The 13,973-nt window shown below is 38.7% G+C and overlaps 1 protein-coding gene across 5 annotated transcripts in view; it reads left to right on the top strand.

The window, feature by feature from the left end:
- The window catches only part of LOC149222688 (oxysterol-binding protein-related protein 1C-like), a 450,258-nt gene that overhangs the window by 225,906 nt on the left and 210,379 nt on the right, over window positions 1–13,973 (top strand). For all 5 annotated transcript variants that reach the window (XM_089385583.1, XM_089385581.1, XM_089385584.1 and 2 more), the window contains one exon: window positions 13,700–13,867. In XM_089385583.1, coding sequence (XP_089241709.1) covers window positions 13,700–13,867 — 168 coding nt within the window. The remainder of the gene's footprint in view (window positions 1–13,699; window positions 13,868–13,973) is intronic.

The following is a 13,973-nucleotide window of genomic DNA, read 5'->3' as shown; positions in this document are numbered from 1 at the left end:
GACCGATGTATAACCCACAAAACGCGAGCGTGCGCTACGCTAAGAGCCAAGGGACGCAGGCAGCTTCACGCTGAACTAAGATCTGAGACAAGAAAATAAGGGCAGACAGTGATCACGCTAGAAGCAAGCTACGATTCCTCACACGTAGGCAGGGAGGAGATCTTGCTGCCAACAGATCGATGATAAATGTGATCACAGGATTCGGACAGTGATAATGTATAATGTTGATGCCCTTACCTTTGCGTTGAACTTACCAACGCATCGATACATGAAAGAAATTGCCAGAAAACCCTAACTTGTATCATGCGGCCTCAGATCATCACTGCGTGAAGCGTGGCATGGCAGACGGAAAAGCCAAGTTTTCAGAAGAAATTGAAAGCTCCAGGCCACAGTAAACCAGTTCCCTTAGAAACCCCAAAAAAACTACAGCTTTCCACAAAATTTATATTTGAAATTCCCGGCTCAAAATTTGCTTGATGAAACCCCGAAAATTTTCTAGATCACATGTATATGTTATCTGCAAGAAAAAAGAAAAACCCTAACATAATACATGCATAAAACAAAATTTGAAACCCCAAAAAGCTGGTTAATTTACAGAGTGTGACCCTTTAACTGCCAGATTTAGCAATAACAGCAGAAATATTATTGAAATTTGATTTTAACGTAAAACGCTTCAGAAAACCCTGCATGCATTCATAAAAAATATATTTCGAATGATAAGCCCGGGATCAAGAACTGGCTGGGCTCTTTCAGAAAACACAACCCGGGAGTTGGCTGGTTCAGCCGAGAACTTCCCCTAACGCCCGGTAATCTGAAAAAAGGATTTCCTGCACAGCTTAAAATCAACCATCAACATAGAAGGAGAAAACAATAGTGAAACCCCGATCAAATGGAGATACCTGCCAATATATTTCAGGATCTAAACTATCATTCAAACCTCAAAGATCAGACAAGATACCTGTGCCTAGATCAATCTTCATTAAGCTATCATTAATGGCTGAAAATAAAATTATGCAGAACAAATAGAACAATCTTACAGCATTTTCAGAAGAGTAACACCAGCAAGATTTTTAACCCCAAAGTCTTCTTTATTGCACAAAAAAAAATGAACTACAAGAGAGCTTCTTCAGCACAAGACTCATAGATCCAATCTGATCTCAAATGACCCCTAGCACCCTATTTAAAGGAAAAGATCCCAACGGCTAGTTCGAGTGATCCATGTCGAAATGATCTCGACCGTTGATGAGGATCAAGACATCTCTTAATCTCATCTGTCGAATTTGTTAATTCATTAAAAAATGAAATTTTGCATGTATTTACTCAAAATATTATTATTTTATTATTTTTTAGGGTTTTTGCTTTATTTTATAATTTTTTTATTATTTATTATTTTATTATTTTATTTTTCAGTTATTTATTTATTTATTTTTAATTTTTAATTCATTTTTAAATGGATCCTCGAACTTAGCCTTTGGAAAAATCACCTAGGACCTAGGACTTAGGACTCATGAGGGGATTTAAAACATTTTCCAGCCCTCAAGACACTTTACATCATGACTTTTACAATTTTACATCTTAAGGGGAAAAACCCATTTAACATAGACCCTCATAAACCACCCAGTTCTGCGACACAGCTATAATCTAGCAGATTAACACACTAGGATTCTCCTGAGATTTTAGTGACAAAATCCATCCCGGCTTTGGGGTCAGGCTGAAGGAAAACTCTGCCGATCATGGATCGATGAGACGAAAAACCTTCCGGGACGTAGATTATCACTTATAAAATTAGGTCCAACAGACATGACTCATATCTGCTAAGATTATTTACAATTTATACACGCAGACTGGGTTTACAACATAAATTGATCAAGCTGCTGATGACTGCAGAATGGCACGGACATGTCGATCGAGCGCTACCTTTTTTGCGAAGAAAAAGGGTGTGTACTGCTATGGGTGGTTGACCGGTAGTGGTCAACATCTGGCTCTACTTGGGGACACGTTACTGCATTGTAGGAATGTGAGAATCCAGAATCTGCACCCATGCAACACACAACAAAACATAAGTAGCGTCCATCCAAAAAATCATCATATAACATTAAGCACAGGAAAGATATAAGCTCTTTTAGAAAAGCAAATCTAATCCTAAAACAGAAATGAAAATGCTGAAATGACAAGGAGTATGGTTAGAAATACAATACAAAGGATGCCCCATTGCATCAGATGTGTTCAGTATAGTGTATACTGAGCATTTGCCTGCTTTCAGGGAAATCTGTCGGCTGCTTGTGGGATGTGCCATGTCCAATTCTGCATTTGGTAGGACTTTTTCCTATCCGAAAATCAAGCTGCTCACGGCCGTCTGATGCATCAAATCTTCTTCTCATTTTCTTTCTCTTGCGCTTTTTCTTTGTGGCAGGCTGTATCACTGATGACATGTAACTTTCTGTTTCAAAGCTATCAGATGAAGTATGTAAGATATGCGTGACATGTCTTTCTTTATCCTGTATATGATCTTTATCATTTTTAAGTCTATCTGGATCACCTTCAATTAACCATCTTTCAATCGAACCAATGACCTCCTCATAACAAGATGGAACTTGTTGCGACAAATGAGAAGGCTCTTGATCTGTTGATGTCCCCTGGTTTCTCTCATCCTTTGACCATTGTTGAAACTTTTGAACCTGTATTTTAATGGCATCCATCTGACTAGAGTGTTCAACCTTTATAGCATTGATTTGCCTGACATGGTCTTCTTCCATATCTTTTATTATTTTATCGGTCTTTTCCTTTAAGTTCATCAAGCAATACTGCATAGAGTTTATTTCTTCTTTATGATTTGCTTGCATGGTGGCCAACTGATTATTATGATCGAACGTCATGATAGTCATTTCTTCATCCATAGTTAATAACTTATTTTGCATGGAATTAATTTCCCTATCATGATCAACTTTCATGGTCATCATATTTTCCTCTAAGCCTGACATCTTGCTTTGCATGAATCTAATTTCTGTGTCATGATTAGTTTTCATGGCCTCAATTTCTTTAGCATGCTGATTTTGCATAATCTCCATCTCCCTATTACGTTTTTCCAGGTGGGTGCATAAAGTTCTCACATCATTGACGTAATTAGTTTGATTAATCTCCATATTTTTTACCAGCATCATTAGCTCTTGTATAATTTGCGTTTGATCTTCCTTTTCATTGTCATTTGTCCCTGCTTTTCCACTATCATGGACTTGATCTGAAATAGTACAGGTGGACGACACATTCTGATATGAAGAATCGTCTTGGAATCTTTCACCGACAGCTGGACCCTTTATCAAATCACTTTCATTCTGTTGCACAGTTTTAGGGGCAGAAGGCAAGCTGTTTGGATTACCATATCTATCTTTAAAAGCATTGACAATGTCTTGTAAAGAAGTGAAAGAATCCTTAGGAAAATTGTTAAACCAATTCAAAGCATCACCCTCTAAAGAAAAGACAAAAAGACGCATTTTGATATCTTCATGATTAAATTGAGGGGGTCTACAATATATGATCACTATACGAGCAAACAAGCCTAGATGCCTTTTAACAGCGATTGAATCACCACTCGAGAACACAGGTAATTTAGAAATGGCCTCCTCCGGAAAATCATGGAGACGGTTAGTAAAATGACATGGTTTAAATGAATAATCCATGATGAATAATAGGGGATCAAATGGATGATAGAACGAGATCTCTGCTCAAGAAAATCGATAGATGAAAGAAATGGAGTCGCCACTTGAACAATGAGTTTAATTCTAGGATCCAAAAAGGAAACACAAGCAGATATGAGGAAGGCTTCTTGTCTGGGAAAATTAATGAAATGGAGTCGCCACCCAAACAAGAAACGAACTGAAGAGAAGTTGCTGATATGTGATGAAAGATCCAATTGATGCCCAAAAATGTTGAATCTACCAGCTCAAATGAGAGATGAGAAAGATGAAAGAATGATGAGAAATGAGAAGATGATTGTCGTTGAAACGCCGAGAACAGAAAAACTCTTTCCCCGGCAACGGCGCCAAAAGATGTTGTTGCACAGATTGACACGACAACGCTCAGACCGGGGGCTGTCACCCTGATCCCCGATCTCTCCGTTTAAGCCTGTCTCCCACGGCTAAGGGGGGTAGACCCTATAGGAAAATGGGTGACCAACTGTGAACCAGTTGGGTTGGGAGACACGAGAGGCAACAAGCACTTAATTGATTTTATCAAGTTAACAGACCAGTGCCTTGTAGAGTAAAAGTTTAATCGATTAATTATCAGACACTGTAGCAATATAAACCATGGAGCAATTATTTATCATCAAATAACTTGAACGATGCAAGATAACCAGTAAAACCACAAAGTTCTTATAATGATTAAAGCTCAATAATGATATCCAGTAACTAAATTTTTTGAAGAGATGAATACTTTAAACAACCACGCAAATTATGGACATTAACTAGATATCATAGTCATGCAGCGAATATTCCAAATGATCACAAGAATTTGAATCTTAGCAGGAAAAAATAAAATGCGATAAGTCTCCGAGAAAAAGAATAAATCTGGCAAAGATTTTCCACGATTTTTTTTTTTAATATTTATTTTTATTTTTATTTTTATATAAAATCTAAAAAAAATGAAACTATTTAAAATAAAAAAAAAACTAAAAATTAACAAGTAATAAAATTTAAATTATTAAACTAAGCTAAAAATTTAACTCCTAAACTAAAAACATGACTATTTAAATATAAAAAAAAAATAAAAAAAAAGCTTATTCTACATCTAAAATCTAACTAAAAGGAAAAAAGAAAACCTCTTTATTTTTATTTTTTATTTTATTTTTATATTTTTTATGATTTTAGAATTTATATATATTTTTTTATGGATTTAAATAGAATAAAATCTAAAAAAAGTTGAAACGATTTAAAATAAAATTAAAATCTAAAAATTAATAAAATTTAAACTATGACTAAAAAAAAAAAAAAACTAAATTCGAATCCTAAATAAAACTTAATTTTAATCTAAAACAAAAAAAAGGAAACTATTTCTAATGCCAAACCTAAAACTAACACTTAACTACGCAATCGTATATCATAACATTAGATTTAAAACAATAAAAAAAAATAGATCTAATAAAACGCCTAACACTAATTTCTGAATTAACGAAGAAAGAAAAAGACGTGACCCTAGTTTGGCATAAAATGAAAAAAGACTAAACGCTTTAAAAGTTATTTTTTTTTGAACGAGAGCACAGGTGACGGCGGCGCGTTGATAGGCTTTGCGAGTTGATTTTAGGCGTTCTGATAATACTTGAGCTCAGAGATACGATGATCATAACACGTACTGCCAGCGAGGGACAAAAAGAAAATTGAATCGATTTGAAGCTCACCTGATTTGCCCGCGCGAGATGCCGTGGTTACCTCACGTAAAAAAACTGATCATTTCACCGTCTGCAAGAGTATACCAACGCGTGTACACGAAAATTTGGCCAGAAACTTCGTCCTCTCAGTCTTGTGCGGGCTCTAATGGCGATTTACTGTGCAGGATGACCGATGTATAACCCACAAAACGCGAGCGTGCGCTACGCTGAGAGCCAAGGGACGCAGGCAGCTTCACGCTGAACTAAGATCTGAGACAAGAAAATAAGGGCAGACAGTAATCACGCTAGAAGCAAGCTACGATTCCTCACACGCAGGCAGGGAGGAGATCTTGCTGCTAACAGCTCGATGATAAATGCGATCACAGGATTCGGACAGTGATAATGTATAACGTTGATGCCCTTACCTTTGCGTTGAACTTACCAACGCACCGATACATGAAAGAAATTGCCAGAAAACCCCAACTTGTATCATGCGGCCTCAGATCAAGACTGCGTGAGGCGTGGCATGGCAGACGGGAGAGCACAGGTCCAAAGCCAAGCTTTCAGAAGAAATTGAAAGCTCCAGGCCACAGTAAACCAGTTGCCTTAGAAACCCCAAAAAAACTGCAGCTTTCCACAAAATTTATATTTGAAATTCCCGGCTCAAAATTTGCTTGATGAAACCCCAAAAATTTTCTAGATCACATGTATCTGTTATCTGCAAGAAAAAAGAAAAACCCTAACATAATACATGCATAAAACAAAATTTGAAACCCCAAAAAGCTGGTTAATTTACAGAGTGTGACCCTTTAACTGCCAGATTTAGCAATAACAGTAGAAATATTATCGAAATTTGATTTTAACGTAAAACGCTTCAGAAAACCTTGTATGCATTCATAAAAAATATATTTCGAATGATAAGCCTGGGATCAAGAACTGGCTGGGCTCTTTCAGAAAACACAACCCGGGAGTTGGCTGGTTCAGCCGAGAACTTCCTCTAACGCCTGGTAATCTGAAAAAAGGATTTCCTGCACAGCTTAAAATCAACCATCAACATAGAAGGAGAAAACAATAGTGAAACCCCGATCAAATGGAGATACCTGCCAATATATTTCAGGATCTAAACTATCATTCAAACCTCAAAGATAAGACAAGATACCTGTGCCTAGATCAATCTTCATTAAGCTATCATTAATGGCTGAAAATAAAATTATGCAGAACAAATAGAACAATCTTACAGCGTTTTCAGAAGAGTAACACCAGCAAGATTTTTAACCCCAAAGTCTTCTTTATTGTACAAAAAAAAATGAACTACAAGAGAGCTTCTTCAGCACAAGACTCACAGATCCAATCTGATCTCAAATGACCTCTAGCACCCTATTTAAAGGAAAAGATTCCAACGGCTAGTTCGAGTGATCCATGTCGAAATGATCTCGACCGTTGATGAGGATCAAGACATCTCTTAATCTCATCCGTCGAATTTGTTAATTCATTAAAAAAATGAAATTTTGCATGTATTTACTCAAAATATTATTATTTTATTATTTTTTAGGGTTTTTGCTTTATTTTATAATTTTTTTATTATTTATTATTTTATTTTTCAGTTATTTATTTATTTATTTTTAATTTTTTAATTTTTAATTCATTTTTAAATGGATCCTCGAACTTAGCCTTTGGAAAAATCACCTAGGACCTAGGACTTAGGACTCATGAGGGGATTTAAAACATTTTCCAGCTCTCAAGACACTTTACATCATGACTTTTACAATTTTACATCTTAAGGGGAAAAACCCATTTAACATAGACCCTCATAAACCACCCAATTCTACGACACAACTATAATCTAGCAGATTAACACACTAGGATTCTCCTGAGATTCTGGTGACAAAATCCATCCCGGCTTTGGGGTCAGGCTGAAGGAAAACTTTGCCGATCATAGATTGGTGGGGCGAAAAACCTTCCGGGACGTAGATTATCACTTAGAAAATTAGGTCCACCTAGGCAATTTACAGACATGACTCATATCTGCTAAGATTATTTACAATTTATACATGCAGACTGGGTTTACAACATAAATTGATCAAGCTGCTGATGACTGCAGAATGGCACGGACATGTCGATCGAGCGCTACCCTGTGTGCGAAGAAAAAGGGGGTGTACTGCTATGGGCGGTTGACCGGTAGTGGTCAACAGGTATTAATATAACACTGGGTTAGAAGGTTCTAAATGACATGGATCAAGCCAAATCTAATCTTAGCCGTCGATTAGAGATGTAATCTCGGCCGTTGAAGACTCAATAGAAACAGTATAAGAGGAGGCTTGAGAGTCAGTTGGAGATACACTAGAGTGATCAGTCAATTCGATTTTCTAGAGCGGGGTTTGCTAAGAGAAATCGAACTGGTGATCAGAGTTGCAGCAAGGGCAATGAGTACAAGGCAGAGACGAAGAGATAGTGCCGGAACACCAGCGCGAACGCAAAGTGGCAGACGTAGAGCGAGTAGGAGCCTTGTAGAGGCCAGCAGTGACTGTGCAGAGGCCAAAAGGGCCTGCGTGAGTGACGCAGAGGCTGCAGAAGTGACACAGAGGGCCAGAGAGGCTGCGCAAAGCCTCAGAGGGCTGACGTAGAGGCCAGGAGGGTTGACACAGTGCTTCAGAGAGGTGTTGGAGAGGGTTTTGTGGAGCAAACTTTCAGAATATCTGCTTTCGAATAGAGGTATTACTGCGAGATTATTTTCTTTTTCAGGTGAGCCAGTTTGGCACCTAGTGTACTCAAGAAAAACTGCTAAATAATAAAACCCTCAGAATTGCTGCACCGGTTTTGCCAAGTTGGGTTTTTTCGGGGACGATTGTCCAAAAATAACGGTGTCCCTTCTGTGTTTGTTTATTTCTTTCAGTTGTTGATCTATAGATGGTTGAGACTGTATTGTGTTTATTTCAATATTTATATGGTTAAATAACTTCTTAGTAATTAAAAAGTAGGTGAAATAAACCAGAGAATACAGAAAAATTGTAATGGGTAATAATTAGAAATTTCAACACTTAACTGGGTTACTGTGCTGTTTAGCACACGAGTGTCTTCAAGCGGAGATCTCAACCCTTGCTTCGGTGGACTTCGAGTGCTAGCCCTAGAAGGGAGTTCTTCTTCATCTCAGTTCGTAGCAACAACATGGAGACGAGTTACAACAACTGTGAGTCGAGTACCAGCGGCAAGGGGAGTAACAACAGCGCAGGGATTGCGCAGTCACAACGTGAGGTACTCCAGGAAGCTGGGGAGACAGGAGCATCCTTCATCATTTTCAAGGGTATAGAGGGCAACTATAGACAAGAGGGCCATCCTACACACATCTCTCATTTCATCACACGCAGGACTGCGTCATCTCCTCCATGACTATGCAGTCATTGGAGTGAGACTCTTTGGGGCAACACCATCCGGGGGAGTTTGGAGCTGGGAGGCTGGGAGATCATTTGGAGGGCCATTTGAGGATTTCTGGAGTTGGGAGAGTAGAAATTGATAGGATCAGTCAGCAACAAAATTCGAAATTGGAGGAGGGCCAATCCGTGAAGGGTCAATTTTTGAAGGTTGGAACTGAGGGAAACCCTTTCTGGGTTTTTGGGTTTTGGGCAAGGATCAAACTCCTAATTTTATAGAATTTCTTGGGCAGTTCTAATGGTTCAAACAAGGGTCTCAGCTCAGCCAGCAGCTAGAGGAGCTAAGGGGAATTTGGGCCAAAATTTTGAGGTCAACATTTGGCCAATTCCTTTATGGCTTATTCTGGGTATCTGGTGGAGAGGCCGGTGTTAATTTCCCATAATTTTCTGAACACCATAGGCGGGGTTTCCAGCAACATCTTTGCAGCAGACAACACAGTTTCACAAGGTTAACACAAGGCATCATTGCAGCAGTTATTTGTGTCATCTGGGCTTGACATATTACCACTTGGGTTTGATCATGCTTGCCATTGAGGCAAGCCCAGGTGCACCACTTCCACATTATTGTACTTTTCTCCCATATTATAATAAAATGGCTCAACTGTTGGTTATTCCTGGACTTTTTATGGGTGTGCACTGAATGTTTCAATTTTATGGTGTTGCTTTTATTATTTGCTTTGCATAGCACTATTTTTCCTAGTTTGGAACATTACAGTGGTATCAGAGCACGATCTACGCCCAGTTGTGGGAAACTAGCCAGAAGATCATGGAAGCTTTGGGTATGAGTGCACAATGACGGGTGAAACCGGAGACAAACCCATGGCTAAAGGGAAATCCAATATGCAAAAATTTAGGGGTAGAATTTATTGGGACAATAAATGACTGGCCCAGTTGAGGAGGGTGACAAACCAAACCCATCCTCACCCTTACAACAGAGACGTTAGAGGTGAACAGGGCATGGGGGTGCAACCATCTACATCATGTGGAGAAGGTCGACCAGATCAGGGCACCAGATCTCCTGAAAAGGAGCAGGTAGGACAAAGACAATTAGAGGGTGAGACCAGGGGGCGCTTTTGTTGGTGGAGACCTAGAAGTGATATCAAGAGCCTAAGGAGGAGGTTGAGCATGATGGTGAGAGCACACATGATGGTGAGGAGCACATCGATATACCTGGTGTGGCATAGGAGTCACCTTTATTAGAAACCTCTTTGATAGCCCTATTTGACACCTTGGTGGAGAAGATAGAGCCTACACCAATGTGGAAAAAGTCGAAGTCGGGATTAAATCGGCAAGGGTCCAGAAGTTGAAAAAGACGTTAAAGTTGGGAGTTTTTTGAAACAGTCGGCAAAATTAAAAAAAAAATACAAAAATATTCATTTTTAAAAAAATCCAGACTTTTTGAATAAAATCCCGATTTTAAAAAAAAAATTAAAAAATCGTTAAACAAACTACCTCATTCATGATTTTTTGGAAAAAGTCCAAATTTAATCCCGACTTTTTTAATTGGGAAAAAATAGGCAAAAAATCGGCCGATTTAATTGGCTAGCCAAAAAAATCGCATTTTAGGAATTTAATCCCGATTTTTTGCCGACTTTTTCCACACTGGCCTACACACATAGAGCCATCTGTTGAGGAGGAGCCATCCACACTAGGAGAATATGCATTCCCTAGTTCGATTTGCATGGAGGGGAAATTGATGGTTAAGTGAGGCACCCACGATGGAGGGAAAATGGAGGGAAAAGTGCTCCACGAAATCTATATAAGGAAGACAACTCTCCTCATTTCAACATCTTATCTTTTGACATATTGAACTCAATCTTAGTTGCTCGAGCTTCTTAGCCAGGTTGCTGTGCTGTTTAGCACACGAGTGTCTCCGATTGGAGATCTCAACCCATGCTTCGGTGGACTTCGAGTGCCAGCCTTAGAAAGGAGTTCTTCTTCATCTCAGTTCGTAGCAGCAACAGGGAGATGAGTTACAACAGCTCTAAGTTGAGTACCAACAGTAGGGGGAGTAACAACAATGTAGTGATTGCACAGTCACAGCGTGGGGTACTTCGGGAAGTTGGGGAGACAGGAGCATCCTTCATCATTTTCAAGAGTATAGAGGGAAACTACAGAAAAGAGAGCCATCCTACACGCATCTCTCATTTCATCACACGCAGTACTGCGTCATCCCCCCCATGACTGTGCAGTCATTAGAGTGATACTCTTTGGAGCAACACCATCCTGGGGAGTTTGGAGCTAGGAGGCTGAAAGATCATTTGGAGGGCCATTTGAAGAGGATTGCTGGAGTTGGGAGAGTGGAGATTGATAGGATCAGTCACAGCAACAAAATTCGAAATTGGAGGAGGGCCAAGCTGTGGAGGGTCAATTTTTGAAGGTTGGAAGTATGGAACCAAGGGAAACCCTTTCTGGGTTTTTCTGGGTTTTGGGCAAGGATCAAACTCCTGATTTTATAGAATTTTCTAGGCAGTTCTAAGAGGTCAAAAAAGGGTTCCCAACTCAGCCTGCAGCTAGAAGAGCTAAGGGGGATTTGGGCCAAAATTCCGAGGTCATCATTTGGGTTATTCTAGGTATTTGGTGGAGAAACCGGGGTTAATTTCCCGTAATTTTCTGAACACCAGAGGTGGGGTTTCCAACGACATCTTTGCAGTAGACAAAACAATTTCACAAGGGCAACACAGAGCATCATTGCAGTAGTTATTTGTGTCATTTGGGCTTCACATATTACCACTTGGGTTTGATCATGCTTGCCATTGAGGCAAGCCTAGGTGCACTACTTCCACATTATTGTACTTTTCTCCCAGATTATGATAAAATGGCTCAGATGCTATGAAACCGGATTCGTCCAAAACCCTGGACGAATCGCGAATCGGACGAATCGGACACGATTCTGTCCTGACACGTGTCATGATGGCAGGCCTCGTCGTGTCCTCTTGTGGCACGTCGTGTCCAGGGGCGTGTTCTAAATTCGAAAGCGTGTCACGATTTTCCTGTCGAGTCCTGGTTTGCGGATTCGTTTTCGGATCTGCTGCTAGGTTAAAAGTTAAAACTTAAAAGGGGCGTGTTACTGTTACTTCCAGAAGTCTTAATTGCCATCAACTTATGAAACCATTTGATCTTATTTCCTCAGTTCACGAGTTGTGAACCATATGTATCTTTTGCGTTAAAATTCGATGAGGAATGAATCATCCGGAGCTTATATTTATAGTCATTTTGATTGAATATGAAGGGACACATCGAGTTAGATAAAACCGACTTGAGGGCAGACTTGCAAACAAATCATGATCAGTGAGCACTTGAACGTGATCAAGATGTTCGACGTTTCTGTGAAACCCGCACTCGTTGTTGCACGTTTGATGGACGAATGATCGTGTGGGTATTTGGGACCACAAATGACATGGTGACCACTGAGGAGTGGGATCATCGTGGATGTATTGACGTGGATAGGTAGGGACATGGATGAGCGTTGACATGGGTGTGTGGGGACCGTTGGGTTAATTATATATATGCTCAATATATGTTAATGTCCAATATATATGGTAAATTTGAGAGTGAGGACTACAGATTTTTAATTTATTGTCGATTTATGTTATATATTTTATATCATATAAATATAACATATAATATATTTATATTTGATATAAATATATGTATATATATGTCTACTAAATTAAAATTTGTGTAAGAAATATGATAATATCTAATTTTTAATATATATATATATATATTTAAATATTATATATATATATATATATATATATTTTTAATAAAATAATATATAACGTGTCCTAACGTGTCCTGTTCGGGGGGTCAGCGTGTCCCAAATCCGACACCACGAATCCCGAATCCTACGTGTCCCGAATCCCCGTGTCAGGTGACTTAGCTCAGATGTTGGTTATTATTGGACTTTTTATGGGTGTGCACTGAATGTTTCAATTTTATGTTGTTTTTATTATTTGCTTTGCATAACACTATTTTTCCTAGTTTGGAACATTACATACATAATACAAATATATATAAGTTATATACTGTAAAATTTATAATTATTATTTTTCAAAATTATAAAAAATATATTTATATTGTTTGTACTTTCCGTTTCCCCGCTCTATCTAGATCCTTTCTTTTCAAAAAACTGTAGGATCCGTATCTGGATCTGGATCTGGATCTGGATCCTGGTAACTTACGTGTCATCTGTTAGGTATCTGTTATGTGACGAAAATCACATGGTGAAACTTTATACAGTATGAGGTGTAAAAGTCTTTCCTTTTTTCTGTTTTCCACTTTTGTGCAGCAGATTATTTAGAGGAAATTTTGTGGAACAAGGAACTGAAAGGTAGCTACCAGCCTAAGTAACATTGGCCAGCAGCCAATTAAATTTATGGCCACTGACAGAAAATATTTGGCCACAGGTCTGCAAGGGTCAAACTTGCATGACGTACCTTGCAGTAGTCACAGGATGTGATAGGCTTTCATGAGAAATGGCTTAAACTATTTTGTGTCCCAAAGGACTCGAATTATTACTAATAAATCTGAGGTTACTGTGACTGAGTCATATGCAGTCAGTAAGATAACCATATATGGTACCTAAGAGACAACTATGCTAAAGGACATGGCCTTACATAAATGTCTTATATCAGTAATACAATTAAGGTCATACAAACAATTATTTAACAGCTCACATTTAGCTGTTATTGTGGTCAGGACTCACAACTACTTTCATATGTTGCTTCATGTCAGTGCTCAATCTTCTAAGTTGCAATTTGCATATTCATAATTGTGTTCTAGATTCTATTTAACCATACCCTTGATATTTTTTTGTCATATTAGTTACCTTCCTGATCTTTGTGATGCTATGCCTTAAGAACTTGATAGAATCTCTGGATTGACAGTAGTTTTGTTGTGGCAGGTCAGCCATCACCCAATGACTATTGCATGCCATTGCAGAGGGAGAGGCTGGGTTTTCTGGGGTGATAGTACATTGAAAAGCAAATTCTGGGGACGATCTATTCAAGTAGAACCTGTTGGCATTCTTACTCTTGAATTTGATGATGGGGAAGTTTTCCAGTGGAGTAAGGTTGATTCCCTTAATTAGTATATATTAAAATATTCTGATGGCATGACCTGAGATTATGTGAAAGGGTATAGATGCATGCTGATGTGTAGCCTTATCTCTTAATTGT

This window comes from Pinus tabuliformis, chromosome Q, assembly GCF_031772625.1.
Source record: "Pinus tabuliformis cultivar Carrire ecotype Pingquan chromosome Q, CPIR1, whole genome shotgun sequence".
NCBI classification, from domain to species: domain Eukaryota; kingdom Viridiplantae; phylum Streptophyta; class Pinopsida; order Pinales; family Pinaceae; genus Pinus; species Pinus tabuliformis.
The sequence above is the reverse complement of the archived record's forward strand: the minus strand, read 5'-3'. Positions and strand labels throughout refer to the sequence as shown.